This window comes from Pipistrellus hanaki, assembly GCF_964339955.1.
Source record: "Pipistrellus hanaki genome assembly, chromosome: 2".
NCBI classification, from domain to species: Eukaryota; Metazoa; Chordata; class Mammalia; order Chiroptera; family Vespertilionidae; genus Pipistrellus; species Pipistrellus hanaki.
Genome location: NC_140504.1, coordinates 178,315,351 through 178,341,682, shown reverse-complemented (window position 1 = coordinate 178,341,682; position 26,332 = coordinate 178,315,351). Strand labels below are relative to the sequence as shown.

General features: G+C 38.5%; 1 protein-coding gene across 1 annotated transcript in view; it reads left to right on the top strand.

Moving 5' to 3' along the window:
• Positions 1-16,792, top strand: part of AGO3 (argonaute RISC catalytic component 3) — a 96,672-nt gene extending 79,880 nt beyond the window's left edge. Inside the window, exons 19-21 of the mRNA XM_084871937.1 lie at positions 206-12,770; positions 14,727-15,266; positions 15,564-16,792. Of these exons, the coding sequence (XP_084728063.1) occupies positions 206-314 (109 nt within the window). The 3' untranslated portion in view covers positions 315-12,770; positions 14,727-15,266; positions 15,564-16,792. The remainder of the gene's footprint in view (positions 1-205; positions 12,771-14,726; positions 15,267-15,563) is intronic.
• Positions 16,793-26,332: the final 9,540 nt, after the last annotated feature.

Below are 26,332 nucleotides of genomic sequence, written 5' to 3'. Positions count from 1 at the left end.
TCTTGGATTTGCTTCTAAATAATCCTGAGCAAGTGAGAGAAGTAAAATTTGCCATGAGTTAATTATTGAAGCTGGGTGATAGATGTAAGATTATACAAGCCTTTATTTCTAAAAATATTTGTGAAATTTTCTACAACAAATAATATTCAAAATTATTACATCAGGATAAGGTTTGTTTGTGTGTTCATTGCCAATTCTCTTACAGTGCTGAAGGAAGTCACGTTTCAGGACAGAGCAATGGGCGAGACCCACAAGCTCTTGCCAAGGCTGTACAGATTCACCAAGATACCTTACGCACAATGTACTTTGCTTAAAAAGTCTGAGAATATTCGCTGAGAGGAACAATTGAAAGATGAATTGACATACAACGTACGTTTCCAGTGGAGTCCGTTGAGTGGGGATGCCTCCAGCCATACAGAAACCAACACTGTGGGGACCAGGGTCTGATTTTTATGTTGATACAGGAAGATTGTTTACTTTATCAAGGGACACAGCACCATTATGCAATATGAAACCAGCCAACTGCTTTTTTGTGCGGTCTCCTGTAGGAAGTATCGCCATTGTTTTGTTTTCACTTTCTTGTAGTCTAACCCTTTTAATGTCTTTACCTCAAGTTGCTTGGCAGCACAACTATCTTTGCAAAAAAAAAAAGAAAGAAAGAAAGAAAGAAAGAAAGAAAAGGTAAATAATGATTTTTTAAAAAACACACCTACATGAATAATCAGTGATTGTTCACAATTATGTGTGCAACAAAATTAATGTGCATTCGTGTATTCTTGTTAAGTATCTGTGTATACTTTAAGTGTATACTTCATATGCATATATATCTGGATCTGCATTGATAAATGATATATATGTTCTTTGTATATATTTTATAGTTCATTCCATTGGGAAATTTCTTTCCCTTTTATTATCCTCTCACCACCACTTTTATTCCTGCTCCACCTCCCTTGCCTCATCACTTACACATTTTTTCCTTAATGCTACCAGTGATATTCAAATGTTCATGTATCTGGTTCATTTGAATATGAAGCATGGAAAACTAGACTTTTATTTTTATTTTGCACACCTTCTCCTGTCTCTTGTCTCACACACAATTCTGAGTCCTCAACTCTTGATATTGCTTTCTTAAGCAAAATTAGTGTGTGTGTGTGTGTGTGTGTGTGTTTATGAGAGTCTGTGTCTGTCCCCCTCCTGCTCTGAACTTATATTTGCCATTGTGCAATGTATACAATAAGCAGTAGCAACCTGACTATTCTTTCTTCTCTAGTGAGTTTGTTCAAGCTGCTATAAATATAAAAAAAACCTTGTCAGAAGTTACAACTCTTTCTCTCTATAGTGATATGTATTCTAAAGCCTTCTGTTTATATGGGTTATACATAGAAATCCTTTGAAGCTTTTATAAATATAAAGAGTAAATATTTTAAATGATTGGAACTCTGTAGGATGAGGCATTTGAAACTGGATGGATAAAAGAAGGGGTTGAGGTTTTTTTAAAAAATAATTTTTTTTGCTATTTTACTTGCCTCTCATACATTAATGTGATTTCCATATATATATTTTTATATATATGTCTGTATATATATATATATAAACATATATGTATGTATTTTGAAGCATAGCTTCCTTTTCTTTTATATTTATTAGAATAGTGCTTTAATAATTATAGAACTGTATTAACATCTTTTATAGAAATATAATCATGTTTATTTTAAGAACTGATAACTTGTTTTTGCTATCTTATAGTGCAATAAGCAGTTTTAAAGAAAAGCTGTGTCTGTTTGACATCTTTACCACAGACAGTGGGAGAAGCAGGCACATACATGATTTTAAAAGAGCAAAGTAATACAGCCTTAATTTCAGAAGGAAAGTTTTATAATTTTAAATCTAAAGCATGTCTTTAAAAATCATAATGAAAATGAAGGAAATTAACATCCTAATTGAGCCTGACCTTAAATATCAAAAATAAAATTGAACTTTAAGAAATGATCATCAATAGATTAGGATTTAGAAGGTATTTAAATTCTTTGGAAATAAATCATGTTTATTGAAGAATCATACTGGTTAGGTGTCCATTTTCATTTATTAAAATGAATTAGGAAAATGATACTTTTCTTAAATTTGCTATTTTATTACATGTAACTTTCCTTTTAAAATTAGGGTTATGGTGACAAAGGAAGTTAGGGCTTGGATTATTTTAAATGAGTTAAATCACTGAAATGTGGGGGAAAGTCTTGCAAAACTTTTGTTTTATTGATTTTACTTTAAGATATTAAAAAGTACCATTAAGCTGTCAAAACCAAGTTCACCAGTAACTTTGGTTTCAGGGGAACTTTGCACTTTATAACACATGAAATCTGCATTTTAATTTTTTTTTTTTGCACTGGTTTAGAGTATAAATATTGCAGATTCTTTCCAATGGGCATTGTTGTTAACCTTTCAAAAATTCCATCTGTTTATGAAAACAAATGGATTAGCTCTATAGTTTCTCTCTTACCTGTAAACTCTTATTGCCAATTTACTGTATTGTGAGCCTAAAATCTGAGCCCATGTCCTCCAGCAGTTATGAAATCTTTTGACCCTCTACCAGAAAACTAAGAAAGTACTGTATTTTGTATGTTTATTATATTGAAGTGTCTGAAATGCAATTTACAACACTGTTTCAAAGTTCTTTACACGAGGTAATATTTGTATAGTTTATACATTTTTTCTCCCAATCCTCCCTGCTCTCTTCCAAAAAATTCTTATAAAGCAAGGTATTTGGGGGTTTTACGTTGAAATTTTACTAAATATACTAGTCAGAAACATGGGCAAGAGAAGAAAATAGTGTTTTCTAGATGGTAAAAACTTGATTGTTGTATGCTTGCTCAGTATGAGAAAACATCTTCATTTACCAGTGGGAGTTACACAGATTCATATGGGAAACTTTAGGGCCCAGGGAAGAACTGTAGACACTCTATTCTATTTCCTGCTTTACCTAATTTTCAGTTACTTAATTTTACTTGCTCTAGAGTGAAGCCCATAATTTATATCTATTTGGAAGGACTTTTACAAAGGGAAATTTTTTTTTTAAATATAAACCTTTACTTTGAAGTGAGTTCTTTTTTAGGGTTTCTTGCACTTTCAACATTAGTAGTTTAAGGTTGGTTAACTTGAAAGAGTATGTATAGTATATTTTTACTTTGCTTACTAATAAATTAGTATGTCAAACTTAATTATAAGAAACCTTGTATTTAAGAGTTTTAAGATAAAAAAAAAACTAAGAGACAAATACCTTTTTGAATTTTGTTTTAATTATGGCACTTGTGGTGTAGAATTCCTGATCGTTTTCATTTTTTAAAGAAGGTTGTTCGAATTCAATGGCCATGAAACTGAACAGTGACCTTCTGTTCCTGCCTTTGCTCACTAACTGTATGATGAATGCTGTTTTCTGTGATGTAGGAATGACTTCAAAATGTCAGTGCCAGCAACTGGTATATTTGATTTTCATGTGAAAAAAAGTTGGGAGTTTAATTATACTCTGGATAGCAAATGAGTCTGTAAATTGCTGATACATGTTATTACATTACAGTAGCAAGTTACTGACATTGATGACCATACATTTATAATACTGTAGCTGCTATATTTATTTAAGTAGAGTCTGACAGTTACTGCACTAAACAATAAGGAGATGAGCAAGTTTCAAGGGTAGCATTAGACCCCCTCCCCACTCTTTTTTCTTTTTTCCTAAATAAGATTAAGAACATGAAATATCATGGTAACAAAGGGTGCTGCCATTTTAATTTCAATTTAATATCAGGGCACTACTTCTTTTTTAACTTATCTTTATTTGTTGAAAGTATTACAGATGTCTCCTTTTTCCCCCACTAATCCCATCTAACCGAAACATGGATTTTTACTTTAGCAGTTTGGAAAAAGGATACCTCAACCTCCTGGGTACTGGTTTTGGCATATTTTCACAGAAGTAAAGATGCCCTTTATTTTTTCTTAATATTTTACCTTTTAACATGGTTCTCAGAAAGAAAAACAAACAAACACATTTTCTTCTATGGAAATCTTCCTGTTTGTAACCTATTTATTTAAGAGCGTCTAGAAGGAATTCTAGTAGGAATGTACTGGGTATTCTGGAAGGCACATGATAAAGATTCATCTCTTCCTTCTAGCATAGGGACTCCTGGCCTTCTACTAGTAAAGTCCTGTACTAGTTTTCCAAACTAGGTTCTCTGATGACCCACCACTGCCTAATATTTACTTTTATGTTTATCCTAAAATGGATTTTAGTATGCTAGACTTCATGACAGACCTAAGGTATGTCTAGGGAAATAAAAGCTGAGTTGTCATTTAGTAGAAGTGGCTGACAGAGAATCTTGTTGTTTTAAGAAAAGGTGAACACTCAAGAGTGCCAGTAATATATCTGAAGTAATTTAATAGATTATAAATTAGGAATCAGAGACTGTCATTCAAGGAATGTGGTGAGTTTCACATGCTGACATGAATTTACCAGGGGTGGTGATTTTTATGAAAGCAATGAAGCCAGCCACTTGGATTTAGCTAGAATATTTTGTAGTCTTGCTTGCTATGTCAAACTTGATAGTAATGTTTTGCCAAGAAGTTTAACACAGCTCTGCATAATTTTTATTCAGTATCGTAGATGTTTTCCTATCAAATACTTTTTAAAGACAGGTTGCCTGAACAATAACTTGCTACTTAAATTACCTTTTATGAGTTATCAGTCGAGATTCATTGGCCTAGCATCTTTATTTTGGATTTTTATTACTATGAAGTTTTAATCCTTCCATTCTTTTTGAGAATTCATGGATGTTTTAAAGCTACAATCATAATAGTGGGAGACTATATCAAATGAGGCAGTCTAACCTTGACTCTAGACTCTTGTCTTTATTTTCCTGTTTCCCTCCCATTTAATCATATAAAACACTTTTGTGATTCTATAGGAGTCAAAAAAAAATAAGCCAAGAAAAATGGGTAAAGTCAGTATTAGGAAATGTGAAAGTCAGAATTTTCTCCAGAAAAATCTTGTTGCTTATACTAAGAAAATTCTTGATCAGTGGCACTGATAGAAATTATACTGTGATTAGTAAAACCTAAGCTGACTTCCAGGAAGAATAATATCTGCTCTCCTCCTCCTCTTTTTCATATATCTATAAATACCACAAAGAAAAAATACTTTTACATTTTCCTGCTTTTAAAAACGGTACATTTCAGTTTACAAGTTACCATGTCAGTCAAAATAATTTCTTTTTAGCTAAGATATTATGGTCAAGGCTTGTACTAATACTGTCTACTACTGGTTGAATTTTATTTTTATTTAACCATCAAAGATAATACTCTAGATTTTTACATTGTTGATTAAGCCTCAAGAATCTTTTGCTCTTAAAGTATATAAGTTAAAGGTTCTAATTGAATTAAGGATAGATAATACATATAATATGGATAATTGAGATTTAACAATGAGAAACCTGTTGAAATATTAGATCACAAACAGGGTGACAAAATTAAAATCCTATCTTATCATATATCCAGCCATTGGTCTTTTTTTCTTTCTGTAATCAATGTCTGAAGTAACCAAAATCTAATATTTTATCTAGGGTAAGACAAAGTTATTCTTTGGGGTGAACACTGTATTAAATTTTTTAATCATTTTCTTAAAGCAAGGCGGTTCTTAGAAAGTGCCTTTTCAGAAGATGGTGCTATAGATTTTTGTTTTCCAACTAGCATGAGGCTAAAACTTTTAAAAATAAGTTATTTTAGAACTACAAGAGCATAGACAGTTTCATATAAATAATGTTATTTGTTGTCCTGAATCTGGTCCAAGGGAATGAAGTAAAACGTGTATTCAGTAAAGTATCTAGGTAAATGCTCACCAAATATATTTTGTAAGTTTGAAAACAAACTTTAAATGCTTTCAGTTCTCAGCTGTGTTGAAGGTAATCCGTAAGGCACATAAAACAGAAATCTGCTTAACTTTTTTTTTTTTAATATATTTTATTGATTTTGTACAGAGAGGAAGGAAGAGAGATAGAGAGTTAGAAACATCGATGAGAGAGAGTCATCGATCAGCTGTCTCTTTGCACACCCCCTAATGGGGATATGCCCGCAACCAAGGTACATGCCCTTGACCGGAATCGAACCCGGGACCTTTCAGTCCCCAAGCCGACGCTCTATCCATTGAGCCAAACCGGTTTCGGCCTGCTTAACTTTTTTAACAAGAGTATGGGTGAAGTAGCAAGTGCCCAAAGGGAAAGGAATTATATGTCATAGGCTACCTTTCCTTTTTTCCCCCCAGCAGAGCCTGACCCTTTTGTAAATATCTATTGGCTACCATTTCTAAATAGTTTTCATTAAAGACTGCTTATAAAGGGACAGCCAGGTCATGGAAATCAATATAAGAAAAAAAGTAAAATGATTATGTCTCTATATTTAGGGAAGTTTTCTGTTTTAGGAATCAAGAAATATTTTAAATTGCTCTCTTTTTTCTAGCATGAGGGAACTAAGAAAAATGATGATAGTGCATCTAAAAGCATATGATCAGTTTATTAGATATAGAACATGCAAAATTGGGTTTTCGGGAAAATAAGTAAAAGGAAGGATAATAACCTGGCCATTCACACTTATTAGAAATTTGGTAATCTACCAGAAAGCAATTTTCCCCCAGACTAGGAAACAGTAAGCAGCAGTAAATGATCCCTAACCAGTTCTTGCTTGTGAATTTGGTGAGCATTTCTCCAAAAAGGAGTAGGCTAAAAACAAAAAACCCCACAACTCAGTAAACTTCAATGCTGCATTATGTAATAATTATAGTAAAATTATATTGTTTGTTTGGAGTGTTCTGTCTGTTTGCAAATATGCATGCACATTAAACTTTTTCATTTTTATAATGTCTTAATAGCAATTATGAGTTTATTTTTTTAATATTAATTATTCTAATGTTTATATTTATTGGCAATTTGTGTGCAACTTTTATATTTTGCTTAGATGTTAAAGTATTTTATTTTTATAGATATGTCTAGCTTTTCCTCTTTCTTTGTAATATTATTAGCAAAGATTAAGATGGAATGTTAATATACTAACCAAACTACTAATTCTATAAAGTCTAGAATTTGGACTTCTTCCAATAAACCATTAACACTGTTTTCTAACTTAGAATTATTCAATGTTGTTTATATAATGGGCATTGAAGACAGTCTTTAGACAGATTTCTAAATGTGGAGGGAAGGTGGGACTTTTCTATAAGTTAGATGTCTTTACCTTAAGTAGCAAACTAACACTAACAGATGGGACTTACTTGATCTGATCTGCAGTTTTGGAGCAACTTGTCAAAAAAACAAGTGTTGTATTTCCTTTTTTAACTTCAGCTGCATTGAAACTGCTTAAAATGGTCATATCATCCAGCATTAGGATTATGATACCATTTTTATAGGCCAGAAGTCATTGATAAGTGACTTTGGAAATAAGATTATCCCCTATTCTTCCTCTCCCCCCCCCCCCCCAGTTATATTTTATGGAAAATTTGCTACCCTGATATTTTCTCTAGCATGTTTTAAGGTATATTCAACACTAAGCATCAATGAAGAAATAGTTTAAGTGGCTAGGTAGAGGTAGGGATAAACACTAATTAATGTAGTATTTCAGTTAATTAAAATTTTTAAAATAATTTATGGATGAATCAGTTGAAAAGCAGGTAAAATATTTCCACTGTACTTTTTAAAATATATTTTTATTGATTGTCTTACAGAGAAGAAGGGAGAGGGATAGATAGTTTGAAACATCAATGAGAGAGAAACATCTATCAGCTGCCTCCTGCATACTCCCTCCTGGAGATGTGCACGCAACAACGGTACATGCCCTTGACCGGAATCAAACCTGGGACCCTTGAGTCCTCAGGCTGACGCTCTATCCACTGAGCCAAACCAGCTAGGGCTCCACTGTATTTTTTTAAATATATTTTTATTTATATCAGAGAAGGAGAGAGAGGGAGAGAGAGAAACATCAATAATGAGAGAGAATCGTGGATTGGCTGCCTCCTACGATCCCTCTGAGGATACAGCCCACAACCCTGGCATGTACCCTGACCAGAAATCAAACTGTTTAAAGGTTGACACTCAGCCAGGCTCCATAGTATTTTTACACTGTGATTTTGCTTGGGAGCCTTTTTTTATTTTATTTTATAAGAGATTAGAAGGTAAATATTACCCCATCCTCAGGGCTCAGTGTATGGCATTTTGATAAACTATAGCCTATTCTTCTATTGAGGGGGGGTAAATGAGAAAGTTTCAAGTAATTATAATTTGGAAAATGTTATTTTTATATTACCTAAAATTTTATAATTTAAAGTGAGTCAGCATGAGATTTCATATACACATTTGCCATGTTTCTTTTTGCATTTTCTATATTAATCTGAGCTACTTCCTTCACCCCCCACTCCCACAGTTGAAGATTGGCACTCTGATTATATTAGCAGTTTGTTGCTATTAAATAAAAGTTAAATATGTTTCAAGCAGTTAGAAAATACTTTATTATTAAAAGACTTCATTATGCCCCCCTCTTAAGAATATTTACTGTGCTTGTAACTTTAGTAGTTGTATTCATTATGTTTCAGCATTGCCTGAGGTTGGCAGGCATATAATTGTAGATCAACATTTTTAAGGCAGCCTGGAGTAGAACAGTTCTTTCTTTTTTTCTTTTTCTTTTTTCCTTCCTCCTAAAAGCTTATGGGAACCTCACACATAGAGCTTATTTTGCTCTTTTAACTGTTTGGCTCCATAACTGAAGGTACCTGGCATCAGTACTGAGTTACCACGGTGAAGTACTAGGTGACTTGTTCGTGTTTACAGTCTGCTTCCTCAGAAAGAAATATTTGTGCATTAAGTAATAGTTCATCCCAAAAAGAACTGTCATGGACAGTCTTATATGAATAGAAAACAGATGGAGTGTTGGTCATTAGAACTTTATGGGGTTGTTTTGTTTTGTTTTTTCCATTATTTCCAAAAATTGACTGTCTATTATTTTATGTTTTCAGTTTCAGAGGCTGTGCCAGAGAGGGAGATTACTCTAGTCTTTAATGCCTAAATCTTTCCATCTTTATATTTTACTAGTAGTCCTTTGCACAAATCCGTGCACCAGTAGCTGTCTGCGGGGCCGGGCCATTCCGCTCCCGCTGCCCAGAGGCTCTCTGCAGCCCTGAGGCCCATCTGTGCCAGGCATGGAATGCTTGCCTCGTCGCTGTGGCAATGAGGCAAGCATTCTGCCAGGCTGCTCACGCTGCCGCTCTCTGCGGCCGCGCCCCCTGGGGGACTCCAGCGGGATTGAGAGGACTGGGCTCCACCATCTTGGTGATGGTTAATTTGCCTATTACCCTTTTATTACATAGGATGGCTTAAATTGGAAGGATAGACAGAGAAATCCATTAATTTGGCCCTTTGATAACATTTTTAGAACCAAAGGAAAGACTCTCTATATATAAAGATGTTGCAGGTGTGACTATCTTCTCTATATATAAAAGGCTAATAAGCAAAGTGTGCCCTGGGAGTTCAGCCAGGAACCAGGAGTTCATTCGCTCACTATGTCATGTGCTGACCACCAGGGGGTGTCACGAAACATGATGGGCGACCAGCAGTGGTAGCCAGGCGCTGAGGGAGCAAGGGAAGGAGGAGGTGGGGACCCTAATCAGCCCTGATCATTGGCTAGGCCTAGCGATCCTACCTGTGCATGAATTTCATGCTCCGGGCCTCTAATCTTTATTATAAGAACCTATGGAAGCAGGAGGCCTTTGTAAAGAAATGAACTAATGGGATTGTGAGAGTATGTAGTCGGGGAGGGGGAGTGAGGGAAAGATTTCTTTGCTAGGATCCTTGAATAGACACCTTACAGTTACTTAATATTTGTGTATTCTCAAATCACATTGTAAAAGTTGTTATTTGAACCTACAGAAGAGACCTAAGAAGAGTGAGTGCCTCTGTAACCTGTTTATTTCATGTTGCCTCAGATGTAAAACTGCATCTACCCTCGTTAAATTTGAGATGTCTCACAGTTGCTTCTGAATTATAATTAAAAATTAAATGAAGTATTTATCCTTAACTAGAGCCATGACATTGCTATCAACATGGCCCTTCCAGACAAGGTAGTCTTTCCTGTAACAAATGCTTTGGGTGGAAGGTTTAGGAAAAACACTGGTAGGCTGTAGGAGGAGGAGTTTTGCCTCACGTACACAGTCCGACCAGGTTAATGGACTCAGTTCCAGGCCAGGGAGCATAACAAGAGGAAGCTTTGGTTTTAGGAGCAATAGACATGGCTCTCCAATGGTAATTCATTGCAAATATCTCCCTGTTTCACAGAAAGTGATTGATCTCGGAGTATTGATGATGACCCTACAAATGTGCATCTGCTCTTTTTCTTTTTCTTTTTTTTAAAATATATTTTTATTGATTTTTAGAGATAGAGGAAGGAAGAGAGAGAGCGATCTGCTGCCTCCCACATATCCCCCACTGGGGCTCGAGCCTGCAACCCTGGCATGTGACCTGACAGGAATAGAACAGACAGCCTTTCTGTGCACAGGACCACACCCACCCAATGGAGCCGCACCAACGAGGACGTGTATGCTCTTTCTAAATCAAAAGCCAGGACTAGCAAGCACTAACTGACACGTTTCATAGTTTGTCTCTATTAGATTCTTTAAAAGTTTTAAATGAGCTTTCTCATTTCTTAGCCTAGGGTACAACTCCTTTCTCCTTTTTAAAAAAAATAAAGAAAAGAAAAGTGATTTAAAGGCAGTTTATATAGGATTCTACTATGAGAAAATGATCTTTTAACTGGGGACGGAGGATTATATGCCACAAGTTACAGCGTGATTGTAACACAGCACTTTTCTACGTTTGGGTTCTAAAGTTTTTTCTTTGACACATCATTCTTTTATTTACTTGAGGGCCATTCTGTTTTGTAAGGTAATCAGTGTTTTATGCCATTTCTGAATTGTGCAGTTCCCACCCCCCACCACACACACTGTTAATAAGGGGAAGGATAAAACAAAAAGGTATCATGAGAATCATTATAATGTAACTGTGGTTAATATAGATGGCAAAAAAACAAACTTGGTTAAGTAGGAATAAAGATTGAAGTGTTAATGCTGCAGGTATGATCTCTAGCCATAGAGTTTTTTTCAAGTGATAGTGTGGACCGAATATATATATGAAATATGATGTGATAGGAAAGTGATAATTATTCTTGGAAGTAATACTTCAACCTGCAGCAGAGATTAAGGAAAATTTAATATAGCCTCTGGTTTTAATGAATTAAACTTTAAACTTAGACTTTTTTTTTTTTTTTTTTTTTTTTTGCTCCTCACCCAAGGATATGTTTTTATTAATTTTTTAGAGCGAGAAGAGGGAGAGAAACATTGATATGAGAGAGAAACATTGATCAGTTGCTCCCCCCCCACCACGTATACACCCCAACTGGGGATCAAACCCACAACCCAGGTATGTGCCCTAATTAGGAATTGAACCTCCAACTGTTTGGTGTATGGGACGGCACTCCAACTGACTGAGCCAACTGGCCAGGACAACAATTAGACTAGTCTTTCCTCTTAATTTACATATTGTTTTATTTAGACTTCAGTTAAATAGATATGTCTTTCACATATCCCTCTTGGTGTGTGCAAAATTCCATATTAAAACATTTCAACTCATTTTCTAGTCAAACCTGAGCTGTAAAGGAGAAGGCATTTTAAAGTATTTTCAAATTGCAGGAACTTCTAAAAGATCACAAGTGGAAAAAGACTGTTGAGAACTTGTTGCTTTGAGAATTTAGAAAGAGCTCTAAACCTGGAGCCAGAGACTTGGAGTTTAGTCAAAGCTCTGTCACTGATTTGCTCTGTGTCATTAGGCAATTTCCGTAATCTCCCTGTCTAGTTTCTCCTTGTAAAATGGTAGTGATAGTAACCGCCCTCACCTACCTCACACAGTTGCTGTAAGACTAGGATGTTTGTGACAGCGCTTGAATTCTCCAAAAGAAAAGCTAGTCAGAAGTTTCAAGATAATATAATCCTATAGTTTGCCTCTATGAGAGTAGGTCATCAAACAGGTAAAACTTGGGCCTTATCATGGTATGCTTATCCTGTTTTCTCCCCTGCCAGATACTCGGCACACAGGCTGAATTTTCCTTACAATAATCCTTGGCAAAAGTAGAGCTTCAGAAACCAAACTCCTTGTAGCGGTGCTATGGCAACTGCAATTACATTGTGAGGTAGGTTAATGTGGTGAAACCATTAGATAGTCAGAAATTAACTTTGCCTTTTCCCTTAGGCATGTTTGCTGCATATTGCCATCAGAGGCTGCTGTACAACCACATAGTTATTTATCCCTTTGTTTCTGGGCAAGTTTTTGGTACCTTGATTTTGAGTAGGGCGTTAGTTCTAAGAAGGAAAGTCTGCTTATTTCACTCATCAGTTTGCAGAATTGAACCTTGCTTTCCAATCTCAATGTATCTGTAAAAGTTGAAAAAGAGTGAAAGGTTTTTTTTCTTCATTTTAGTTCAATTCTAAACTTCTGCAGGTGATACCAGGCAACCTGTTGTGTCTGACCCAGTGATCTTTATGGATTGAGAGCAGAACCTTACATTTTGATAATCTTACCCATTTCCAGGACAATGTCTTGTTTCTAGGAACTAACAAAGGGCACATCACCACAGGCTGTGTAAGCAATTCCTTGTTGCAACAAACAAGTTTTTGCTTTTGTTTTTGTTTTTTTAAGAAAAAAGTATGCAGAGGAGAATCCAAGATGGCTGCTCGGGTAGGCAACTAGCCGCAGCCGCACACAACAATTTTAATAAAATACAACTAAAATATAAAATGGACATTACCCAGAACTACAGGAAAGTCGACTGACTGGAAATCCTACAACAAGAAGCAAGGAGAAAACCAGAAGGAAGCACGGAGGAGCTGTAAAAGCCCAAGGTACGGAGACACGCGGCGCGCGAGAAGAGGACGGAGCTGGAGAGGAGGGAGGCCGAGTGCCTGGCGGGCGTTCCCTAGCGGAAAGGAGATAAAACTCCGACTGTGCTGGGCCCCTGACTGCTCTGAACCCCCGTTCTGGGCCAGACCCCGGGGACTCAGGCTCAGCCATAGGGAGCTGGGCTGTAAGTCGGAACCCTGGGGTAGCGGAGAAAGGAGGTCCCGGAGGCGCGCACACTGCCCCCAGAGAAGGGACGGTCGGCTGTGCCGCGGGATTGCCCTGACGGGAAGGAGACTGGGGCTCCAGACTGCTGTGAACGCCACCTCCAACTCCACTTCCAACTGAACTGAACCCCAATACCGGGCTCATTGTGGGAGAGCATAGACTGTTTGGCAGCAGGCGAAAATCGAGGGCACCTTTCTCTCAGAGGCGCCGGCAGCGAGCACTGAAGGACCCGCATAGGGCGGGGCTGACGGAAGCCAAAGCTGCAGGCTCCACCCTGAAACCCCGTCCCACCTGTAACTGCGAAATGCGACAACAAAATAGATCACAAACGAAAGAAATGGAGGACAAAAAGCGTCTGGATATAGAGTTCAAATCTACGCTTATAAGGTTTTTCAAGAATTTCCTAGAAAAGATGGATAAGGCCTATGAGGATATGAAAAGAGACCATCAAGAAATGATAAGGGAACAACAAGAAATAAAAAATACATTGTCTGAAATAAAAAATATTCTACAGAGTCCTAAAAACAGAAGGGAAGATCGCAAGAATCAAGTCAAAGATTTGGAACATAAAGAGCCAGAAGACACTCCTCCACAGAAGCTAGAAGGCAAGAGAATCCAGAAAATTGAAGATAATGTAAGAAACCTCTGGGACAACTTCAAGCGAACCAACATCAGAATTATGGGGGTTCCAGAAGATGAGAGAGAGCAAGATATCGAAAACATACTGAAAGAAATAGTGACAGAAAACTTCCCCCACCTGGTGAAAGAATTTGACTTACAAGTCCAGGAAGTGCACAGAACTCCAAACAAAAGGAATCCAAAGAGGACCACACCGAGACACATCATTATTAAAATTCCAAGAGCAAAAGATAAAGAGAGAATATTAAAAGAAGCAAGAGCAAAGAAGGTAGTAACTTATAAAGGAGCACCTATACGATTGTCAGCTGACTTCTCAACAGAAACCATGCAGGCCAGAAGGGAATGGCAAGAAATATACAAGGTGATGAATAGCAAGAACCTACAGCCAAAAATAAGCTACCCGGCGAAGCTATCACTCAGAATCGAAGGCCAGATAAAGAGCTTCACTAATAAAAAAAAGCTAAAGGAGTTCATCACCACCAAACCAGAATTATATGAATTGCTGAAGGGGGTTCTTTCCGAAGAGAAAGTAAACAAAGATAAAAATTATGAACAACAAATACGTAATTATCAACAAGTGAATCTAAAAACCAAGGAAATTAAAAAAATCTGATGAACAATATTAACTGTTGAATATAATAGAATCAGAGATATGGAAGGGGAGTGAACTGATGATTCTTGGGGAAAAGGGGAGAGGGGGGCGTGGGAAGAGACTGAACATAAACTGTGCACCTATGGATGAGGACAATAGGGAGAGGGGAAAGGGCAGAGGGTGGGGTGGGAACCTGGTGGAGGAGAGCAATGGTGGGGGGGGGGAGGAGGAACATTTGTAATAATATGAAAAATAAAAACTTATTTAAAAAAAAAAAAAAAAAAAAAAAAAAAAAAAGAAAAAAGTATGCATTTTAGGTACACAGGGTATGGAAACAGTCAACATTTATTTTTTTATCTCTATGCTGGAATCCCCTTGTTGTAGGCAGTTGGTGGTATCTGTCTTAGTTTTATAGAATAATGGGAACTGCAAGTACTAGAAGTAAACAGTTGGAGAGATTCATGCTTGGAAAATAATAAATCCATCTTGTTGAGTGAGACAGCTAAAAACATTGACATATCAGGAATACTTTTAAATGATTTTTGCTGTAATTTGTAACTTTAATGTCTCTCTTCAGTTCCAGAGAGACCCATAAAAGTATTACTGTACCTTGTGAATAAAGATCATTCTTATGGACTAGTATATGGGTATTTTGCTAGTCTGTGGGAAGCAGTGGTGTGTGTGTGTGTGTGTGTGTGTGTGTGTGTGTGTGTGTAAATATTCTATGTTTATAACACTATGTATTGTATAAGTTTATATAGAAAAAATAACGTTTCTTTAGTGTTTGGGGGACTAACATTGTAATATAACCATTCCAGTGTAATCTGACCACTCACTCTAGAGCAGTGTTTTTCAACCTTTTTTGGGCAAAGGCACACTTGTTTCATGAAAAAAATCACGAGGCACACCACCATTAGAAAATGTTAAAAAATTTAACTCTGCCTATATTGACTATATATAAAGTAATTCTCTTGAATAGGAATCAAATAAACACAAAGAAAGTATTTTATAATTACTTTATTATGAAATATTAAGTAAACAAAATAGTGAAAAATTATAAAATTCTTGTCTTGTCTGCACCTACGGCACACCAGGCAACATCTAGTGTGCCACGGAACAGCGGTTGAAAAACGCTGCTCTAGAGAACATTTATGTTGCACACAAATGCACACCCCTAAAGCATTGCTCACTGCTCCCACTGTAGATACTGCTGCTTTTTTAAAACCCAGGTAATGGAGGAGGAAATAGTACACTTTTTAAAGGGGCTCTTCTGAAAATGAAATGTAAATATATAGGACATGTGGGAAGGGTGGGGCCTCCTGCAGATGGACAAATAGCCTTTTCAAATTTTCCTTTTTAACCATCTTGACCGTGTGTGCCTATTTGTAGTGCAGATGTGAACTATTTTTGGGGGTCGATATGAGTATGTTTTGAAACTGAATTATTATATAAAATCAGAGTAACTTCTTTTTCCATCCTCCTTTTCCACACTAAGTGTTCTTGCCAAATATTTCTATTGATACTAAGTTTCAGCGTGGTTAAATGATGGGATTCTCCAACCTCCTTCTTCATCTTTCATACCCTGTCTTACACCCGGCCTGGCCTTATATATTTTGTTGGCTTTTCACGAGAACAATTTACTGTAGTAACATAAAGACTTCAGAATTTCAAAATGTTTATAATTCCTTTGTTCGTGTTTGGTTACGCAGAAGCATCAGTTAAAGCAATGGAGTGAATCTGAGTTTGTATTTTGCTATAGGACCAGATAAGATGTTGAATTATACTAAACTTGACTAGCACATTTATTAAAAGGGACTATGGTGGGGGTGGGAGCAAGCTATGACATATATATGTAATCACTGTATAATTAGAAACACCAAATGCTGAATCCTATCACTGTGCACTTGGGGGCCAGGCTTTGGATTTGATTGTTATTTTAATTCCTTGAAGACTATATGTAATTATGATGAGCAGAAGGCAAATAAAGTTTTTAAACAAAAGTGCTTTTTTGCTATTTAAAGTTTGGTAGTAAATTTTCTACTTTCATTTAATATATCTTCCTCCAAAAAAATTACAACAAGAAACTTAGAGTTGAGATTGAGAAGCTTAAAAAGGCCACTTTTTAAGTGGTGCAGTCACTTACAACATTGTGTTAAATTATCATAATTCTTTCCGAGCCAAACTGTCACTAAAATGTCCTGTGACAGCCCCACCCCTCTTTTTCTGCCATTCTGCTATTGGAAAATTTCTATGTTGTATTTGTTTCTAATCCTTGATTTTAAAAAGAAATACTGGTTTTAATGTTGCTTAGCTTCCGTTTGAAGTGTAACTTTCACTAATACCTGCAATAAAAAGAAAAGCTTTGCTCCAAGCTTTCCGTTGTGTGGTCATCATTACAGCTCTGAGGTAAAGGGAACTGCGTGGCACAATGGGAAGGATTCAGGCTTTACGGGTCATGAAGTCCTGGGTTCCAACCTGGATTCTATGACACTCAGGGCAGGTTCCCGGAAGCTATCTGTAAGAAGATAACAGTAGGGCTGTTGGGACTTTAAATGAGATCATATACAGGGCACTGGCATGTGGACCGAGTGCAGGTTTTAAAGAGGTTCCCCACCCCCACCCTAACCGGTTTGGCTCAGTGGATAGAGCATCGGCCTGCAGACTAAAAGGTCCCAGTCAAGGGCATGTACCTTGGTTGCGGGCACATCCCAGCGGGAGGTGTGCAGGAGGCAGCTGATAGGTGTTTCTCTCTCATTGATGTTTCTGATTCTCTATCCCTCTCTATAAAAAATCAATAAAATATGTTTTTTTAAAAAGAGGTTCTTCCCCACTCCATTTGTCCTTAAAAAACACTTGGTGGAGTGAAAAGAAGGGAAGGCAAGAAGTCAGGCAGTAAAAATTTAAGAACAGTTAGGGAAAAAATGATATGACCTGGGGGACTCTTCACAGGCTCAGAAGTGGATAGTTCAGGTATAACAAGCAAGAAAACACCGGACTAAAATTTTGGGAACCAGCTCTCAACTTTCATAACTGTATAATTTTAGGTGAAATTGTATCATTTCATTGTACAATTGAAGTTACTGGACTAAAATCAGAGGTGTCAAGTTAGCAGGCCAATTTTGGCCTGTGAAAAATGTTTGGTGTTTAAAATATTTTTACTAGTTGCTAACATTTTAAAAATCAGGAGACCTCATAAAAGTCCAGATGTCTTTCCTCGAAAAGTGAGGAGACTCGGCAACTTCACGTTCTTCCTTCCTTCGTGGCTGCCGTCGGGAAGTTGCTCAGTGATAGTTGCCCCCTCTGGATGGGGCAGACTGTCCACAGCCCCCATGACTCTTTGCACAGCCTGCACTGCCATTTTTCCTTTGCCATAACTGGACTCAAAGTGTGAGTTATGGCCTCCAACCAATGCAAGAATACCTCTGAGGATGTGCCCCTTGCCCAGGGGTAACTAACTACTTTGAAGGAGTCCAGCCTAAATGTTAAAAACTTGTTCCCGCCCTGGCCAGGTGGCTCAGTTGTTGGAGTGTCGTCCCTTACACCAAAAGGTTGAGAGTTCAATTTCCAGTGAGGGTACATACATAGGTTGCAGGTTCGTTCCCCGGTTGGGACCCATACAGGAGGCAACTGATCCATGTTTTTCACATCAATGTTCTCTCTTCCTCTCTCTCTAACATCAGTAAACATAATGGGTGAGGTTAAAAAAATTTTTTTTTTAATTCTTTCATAATTTCTATTTACCCTATTCATGTTCTCCAGAACATCAGAGAATTCAGTCTCATCCCTTCTTGCTGTTATGTATTCCCCATCCCAGGCTTCTCCCAACGTCCCCAGACTCTGTATAAAGTTAACAACATAGTTGTGTTCTTCTGACTAATGCTAAAGAAGCACTAGTTAGCTTACTAACAAATGCTAATGTGTGTGTTTTAAACTATATGTGTTGAGTTGATAAGTGACAAATTGAAGAGGATCACTCTACTGCCAGACTGCCCAGATAAACTACACTATATAGAAAAATTCAAACAAGTCAATAATTATGCCCAAATTCATACAGCTACGTGGGAGAAATATGTGTGGTGTTAACCTAAGACTATGCTCTGAAAAATGTAGTGCCAGAAGAGAGTAGTACCAGAAATTACTACAATTATCTGGGCAGACCGTATTCAACCCATTCCTCTAATTGATTTGATTAAGATGTGCTGGACTGGCCAGGATAAATCACCAATTATATTAGAGCTGAACTGCTTGAAACTCTTCTTTTAAAAAAAAAAAATTATTGGTTGATTTGAGAGAGAGACACATCGATTTATTGTTTCACTTATGTATGCATTCATTGGTTGACTCTTGTATGTGCCCTGACCAGAGACTGAACCCATACCCTTGGTGTATCAGGACGATGTTCTAACCAACTGAGCTACCCAACCAGGGTGTTGAAACATCTTCAGAAAAGGGTGCTCAGAGCACTGCGCGTAAACATACAGAAATGGGATGACAGATGAAGGTGAAGTTCTAAAGTGGGTTTGGGGGGTGGAGGTTAGAAGAGTGGCTATACATGTTGCCATAATCTTCATGTGTCAGTTGCTTTATTATTTGACAAATTTCTCTTGGTTGCTGAGGCTTGCATACCTTTCAGATGTTTTCAGGAAAGTTAATTAGGTTAATCCACCAATGGCAGGAAAGGATGTGATCATTCTTGTAATGTTTAATACAATGTTTTTATTAAAAAGGGGCCTGAAATACTTAGTTTTATCTTAGAAGAAACATGATTGTTTTCCATTCTGTTTACTTCTACAATTTCCCGTCTATAAAGATTTTTGCAGTTTTTATAGAGCAGCACTTAGCTCTATTAAAATAATTTCCTGTCCCTAACTGGTTTGGTTCATCAGCCTGGGGACTGAATGGTCCTGGGTTCAATTCTGGTCAAGGGCATATGCCTGGCTTGCAGGCTTGATCCCCAGTGTGGGGCCTGCAGGAAGCAGCCAATCAATGATTCTCTCATCGCTGATGTTTCTATCTCGCTCTCCCTCTCCATTCCTCTCTGAAATCAATAAAAATGTATTTTAAATATGTAAAAATATATATATTTACCTACTCTGGCTGATGTAGTTCAATTGGTTGGCCATTGTCCCTTGCACTGAAAGTTTAATTTTAATTAATATGTGTTTATTTTTTCCAATTTATTTTTGTATTACTTCTATTAAGATTTTAGATTATAAACATTTGCCATCTGTGGTATCCTTTCGAAAGTTTTTTTTTTTTAATATATTTTATTGATTTTGTACAGAGAGGAAGGGAGAGAGATAGAGAGTTAGAAACATCCATGAGAGAGAGTCATCGATCAGCTGCCTCTTGCACACCCCCTACTGGGGATATGCCTGCAACCAAGGTACAGGCCCTTGACCGGAATCGAACCCGGGACCTTTCAGTCCCCAAGCCAACGCTCTGTCCATTGAGCCAAACCAGTTTCGGCTGAAAGTATTTTTTTAAAATATTCAGAAGTGCTATCTAAACCTTTAATGAAAAAATAGTACTATTATTTACATTAAAGCCCTTTAGATATTAATTTGAAAATCACAAAATTATAACTTTGAATTTAATAAAGCTACTTTTCATTCGTTTTAACTGAGAGACCATTCTTGGGCAGGAGTGGGTTTTGAAGATAACATAAGCAAACCAAGTGGACTGTGTAGCTAAAGCAGCAGTTACTATAGTATTTTTTTTAATATATTTTATTGATTTTTTACAGAGTGGAAGGGAGAGAGATAGAGAGCTAGAAACATCGATGAGAGAGAAACATCGACCAGCTGCCTCTTGCACAACCCCTACCGGGGATGTGCCCGCAACCAATGTACATGCCCTTGACCGGAATCGAACCTGGGACCTTTCAGTCCACAGACCGACGCTCTACACTGAGCCAAACCGGCTTCTGCTACTATAGTATTTTTAATAAATGTGCTATGCAAGACTAAGCACTTAGCCTCGCCTAAGCCTCAACCTTGAGGATCACAACCTGCATTTATTTGGCCTGAGGCAAGTGCAGGATCAGCAGAAAAGTACTAAGCTGGAAACAAGGCCAGAGTCAAGTAATTTCCTCTGGAATGATGTACAAACAAACAAAAATGTCTAAAAGTAGGAGAGGCCAACTCTTCTCCCACTCCATGTTTTAAAAAATGTAATTTACTCGATGGAAATGACGCCCAACCTCCTTTGGCAAACAACTCATATAAAACCTCAAGATGCCCTGACTGGTTTGGCTCTGTGGATAGAGCGTCAGCCTGCAGACTGGAGGGGGGGTGGGGGTGGGGGGGTTCCCGGGGTTCCCAGGTTCGATTCTGGTCAAGGGCATGTACCTTGGTTGCGGGCACATCCCCAGTGGGGTGTGTGCCGGAGGCAGCTGATCAATGTTTCTGACTCTATATCCCTTTCCCTTACTCTCTGTGGAAAAAAAAAAAAAAATCAATCAAATATATTTTAAAAACAAAACCTCAAGATCTTCCACTCTACCTTGCGGGGCAGGGGGTTACTTGACTGTAAATAGCTCAAGCCAGTCCCAATTTAAACCAGAAATCTTCTAATGTGACACTATTGTTGCTTGAAAACCGTTTTCACAGTCACAGTTTGCACATTTGTAAAATAGCAATTTCCAGAGGAAAGCCCAAAATGTGCTTTAATAGTAAACCACAACTTAAATCTTTGCTGTCATTTGCCAAGCACGTTAGTAAGCTGTTTAGGACTTAACTGCAATGATCTACATATGCCAGAAGGAAGATAAAGGAGAAAAAAATCTTCAATTTTATACATTATTTTTCCACTTAAGAGGGAAGAAGGGCTGAAAAGAACAGCTTTTAAGATGTTCAGTGTTGCCAAAACCGGTTTAGCTCAGTGGATAGAGCGTAGGTCTGCGGACTGGGGGGTCCCAGGTTCAATTCTGGCCAAGGGCATGAGCCTTGGTTGCGGGCACATCCCTGGTGGGGGGTGTGCAGGGGGCGGCTGATGGATGATTCTCTCATCGATATTTCTAGCTCTCTATCCTCCTCTCTTCCTCTCTGTAAAAAATCAATAAAATATATTTTTTTAAAAGATATTCAGTGTTGCATTTCTACATATTGGAAATAACTTGATATTTTAACAAGCTTCTAAACAGAAAAGGATGAATAAAATGATTACTCATCTTCTGAATTGTCTTTATGTCTATTTTTCTCTTAGTTTAAATTAAATAGAAAATTATTTGTGTTGACCAATGTCACCCCAATACATTTAATAAAATAATAATAAATAAAAGTAAAAATAAATAAAATAAAAATGACCTCAAATCAACATCAAAATAGGAACTATTTGTTAGAGATTGGCCACTTGAAAGACAAAAAGATAACTTATCTGAAATGAATCCAGATAAAAGGTAGTTAACAATCATGTAGAAATCACAATTCACTACTTAGTTTATAATATCTGTAATGATTAAGAAGCATAGTAGCACATTTCAGTAGGAAAGACTTGGGAGATGGAGTACTAAGTACTGTATTTGCCGCTAGGCATTGGAAGTGCAACCCAAAGAAAGATACATAAATTTCAGAGGAAAACACGCAAAGTAGGCTGTGCAAATATACACCTCCAGGAAAGGTTATCTTCAGTAGCTAGATGTGGAGATACCTTAACAAGATATTATTTTTCATATTAGAATAAAATCAGCTGACCAAGTTTTAAGTAAAGTGCTTTTAAAAATAGGTTTTGGGTTTGTTTTTTTTTAACTAGAGGCCCAGTGCATAAATTCGTGCACAGGAGGGGGGGTGTCCTTCAGCCCATCCAGCACCCTCTCTAATCTGGGATCCCTCTCACAATCCAGGACTGCCTGATTGCCCTAACTGCTTCTGCCTGCCAGTCTGATCACCCCCTAACCATTCTCTGCCAACCTGATCAACACCTAACTGCTCCCCTGCTGGCCCAATTGCCCCTAACTGCCCTCCCCTGCTGGCCTGGTCATCCCTAACTGCCCTCCCCTGCAGGCCTGGTCACCCTCAACTGCCCTCTCCTGCTGACCCCAGTCACCCCTAACTGCCCTTCCCTGTCAGTCTGATTGCCCCAAATGGCCCTCCCCTGCCAGCCCAGTCACCCCTAACTGCCCTCCCTTGCAGTCCTGGTCACCTCCAACTGCCCTCCCCTGCCAGCCCAGGCACCCCTAACTGCCCTTTCCTGTAGGCCTGATTGCCCCTAACTACCCTTCCCTGCTGGCCCAGTCACCCCTAAATGTGTTCTCCCCTGCTGGGCTGGTTGCTCCCAACTGCCCTCCCCTGTAGGCTTGGTCACCCCTAACTGCCCTCCCCTGAAGGCCTGGTTGCTCCCAACTTCCCTCCCTTGCATGACTGGTCACCCCTAACTGCCATCCCCTACAGGCCATCTTATGGTGACCATCTTGTGTCTACATGGGGGCAGCCATCTTTGACCACATGGGGGTGGCCATCTTGTGTGTTAGAATGATGGTCAATTTGCATGTTACCTCTTTGTTATATAGGATGATCTCTTTTTATTTTAATTTTTTAATATATTTTTACTGATTTCAGAGAGAGAGAGAGAAATATCGATGATGAGAGAGAATCATGGGTTGGCTGCCTCCTGCATGCCCCCTACTGAGTACCAAGCCTGCAACCCTGGCATGTACCCTTGACCTGAATCGAACCTGGGACCTTTCAGTCCACTGGCAATACTCTATCCACCGAGCCAAACTGGCTAGGGCTAGTTTATTGATTTTTATATATAGAGAGAGAGAGGAAGAGAGAGGGAGAAAGGGAGAGAGAGGAAAAAACATGGATGTGAGAGCATAACATCAATTGGCTGCCTTCTGCATGCCTACTACCAGAGATCGAGCCCAAAACCCAGGCATGTGCTCTGACTGGGAATCAAACTTTTTGGTACACAGGATAATGCCCAACCAACTGAGCCACATTAGCCAGAGCTAAAGTACTTTAAAACATTGTTCTAATTCAATAAAAGTTGCATTCTGATTATTTTAATCAGTGGCATTCACTATATTAGGTAATGTATGACATTTACTGGGAGGAGAAAATTGAGAAGAACAGAGAAGATATATACCATAAGACTGCACAGACTTTGAGAGAAAATGACTTTCTACAAAGGCATTTCATGAATTCTTTGAATCTCAATCATAAAAAAATTATAAGTTCACATTTTTCTGTTTCACTTTTTTTTGCATTTTAATTTTTTTTTCTTGCTTCTTGGTCTATATCTCTAGGATCCTTTTTAGTCCATGAGGATTCTGAATGAATACTCAGGTACTTCAAATATGAAGAGGGGGAACAGCCAACTGCAGGATATTGCAACTCTTTTTTTTTAAATATATTTTATTGATTTTTTTACAGGGAAAAAGAGAGAGAGATAGAGAGTTAGAAACATCGATGAGAGAGAATCATCCATCAGCTGCCTCTTGCACACCCACTACTGGGCATGTGCCCGCAACCAAGGTACATGCCCTTGACAAGAATCAAACTTGGGACCTTTCAGTCCGCAAGCCGATGCTCTATCCACTGAGCCAAACCGGTTTCAGCACAACTCCTTAATAGTCATATGAGATATGACTTTTTTATCTAAGAGCACCTCTCCTAGGGTACTGCATATATTAAACAGAGAAATTATGTCTATTTCTGCTACAAACTGAGGGTAACTCACTCCTCTCCTGTGTGAGGATTCCTCCTTTGGGTATATGTAACATCAAAGATGAGAGAGAATCATTGATCGGCTGCCTCCTGCACACACACACCCCCCCCCCCCACTCCCTTTACTGGGGATTGAACCTACAGCCCAGGCATGTGGCCTGACTGGGAATCAAACCATGATCTCTTGGTTCCTGGGTTGATGCTCAACCACTGAGACACATTTGACCAGATGTCATCATGATCACAAAACACGGAGCTAAAACTGCCCACAAATTGTTAAAAATAAATTTCCCATTCCAGTTCAATAAATACACATGTCCACCAATAAGAACCAAAACAAATCCCCAGCGGGAAGGGATTGGGGTAATTTGTAGGTCGTCTAATTCTGATGTTGACCTTCCTCCCCTCTGCTCTCAGCTACCAATTTGGCCATTTGCTCAGCTAGGGCCCCCTTTCTTCCAAATGGTAAATGTCATCTAAATTTCCTTTTAGCCGGGACCGGTTTGGCTCAATGGATAGAGCGTCGGCTTGGGGACTGAAGTGACCCGAGTTCGATTCCGGTCAAGGGCATGTACCTTGGTTGTGGGCATATCCCCAGTAGGGGGTGTGCAAGAGGCAGCTGATCGATGACTCTCTCTCATCGATGTTTCTAACTCTCTATCCCTTTCTCTTCCTCTCTGTACAAAATCAATAAAATATATTTTTTTTAAAAAATAAAAATAAATAAATTTCCTTTTAGCAGAAAAATAGTGGGAACTTGAAACTGATAACAACTGGAGTGTTTGAAGGGCTTCGGGGTTTCTATCATAATCCCCATAGCAAAATATACCTTCCTAGTGAACGCACTGGAGTGCGTGTGGCCAGTTATAGCTAAGATCTAAACTTCTTCAGCAGCGTGCTTGCATATTACACATGATCTAACCTCTGGACAGCAGCAAACATCACAAAAATAGCTTCTTGCAAAATAATAGAGCACAGCTTTACTCGTTTTTTTTATTTATTGATTAAGGTATCACATATTTGTCCTCAACCCCCCATTCCAATCCCCCACCCCCACCCCCATTTACTTGTTTTTATCACTGTTTCTCTTGCTCCAATTCATCAGCCGCCTGACCTTTTCTGCTAATATCTTCTTCCCTTGGCCAGGATGTGTGGAACCTCGTGAGGCTGAATACCAAGGGCGACACCACAGTCAGAGACATACACCAAAGCCATCGCCATTCTGCCATATTTGTTTCCTTCTTTCTGTTGTTTCAAACCATATAAGCCAAAATTTGATCATTCTCCCAGCAAATAATCTCCAAGATGGTAGGGTTTTTCCCCCCCTGTCTTCTTTAATCCTAAACGAGCCAAAACCGGTCTGGCTCAATGGAAAGAGCACCGGCTTGGGGACTGAAGGGTCCTGGATTCGATTCCGGTCAAGGGCATGTACCTTGGTCGCGGGCATATTCCCAGTAGGGGGTGTGCAAGAGGCAGCTGATCGATGACTCTCATCGATGTTTCTAACTCTCTCTCTCTCCCTTCCTCTCTGTACAAAATCAATAAAATATTAAAAAATAAAATAAAATAAATAATAATAATCCTAATAAACGAGCTATATCACAAATTTCATGTGTGTCTGGTTGATGAGTCATATATTAGAATTTAGAGAATATCCTATGGGGGGAAAATTCTGTGGTCAAAGAGGTTTGGAAAGTGTTCTAGCCTCAGTCTTTCTGCAGACTCGCATTTCTGGACAGCGCCTGGATTTACCACAAGCATCTCACACTTCCCAGAAGCCAACTTTATCCTCCCCTGGCCTACCAAGCCCGCCTCCTTTTGTGGAAGAATAACATAATCCCATCAATCACTGAGGTTTCAAAACTGAGGACTCTTCTTGGACGCCTCTCTTTCCCTCATCCATCAAACCTGAACTTGGCCTCTGAGACAGACTCTCCACTTGGTTATGTGACGTTGGGAGCGTTCCTCATTTCTCTATGCCTCAACTTTCCTGCCTGTAAGACGGACAAGGTAACAGCACGCCATTCCTAAGGTTGCTCCGCACTGCCCCCAGAGGAGAACCAAGGATGTGCTGGAAATCTCATCCCGGCCTTCCTCTCGATTTCCCGCGCCGCCACTAGAGGCAGTGTGGAGTCGTGACGCAGAGGACGTGGACCTGGGGACCAGACACACCGGCGAGGACACTCCTGCCTTCTAGCAGGGCCAGTCCTCAGATACCTGTGGCAACGGAGATAACGCTTATG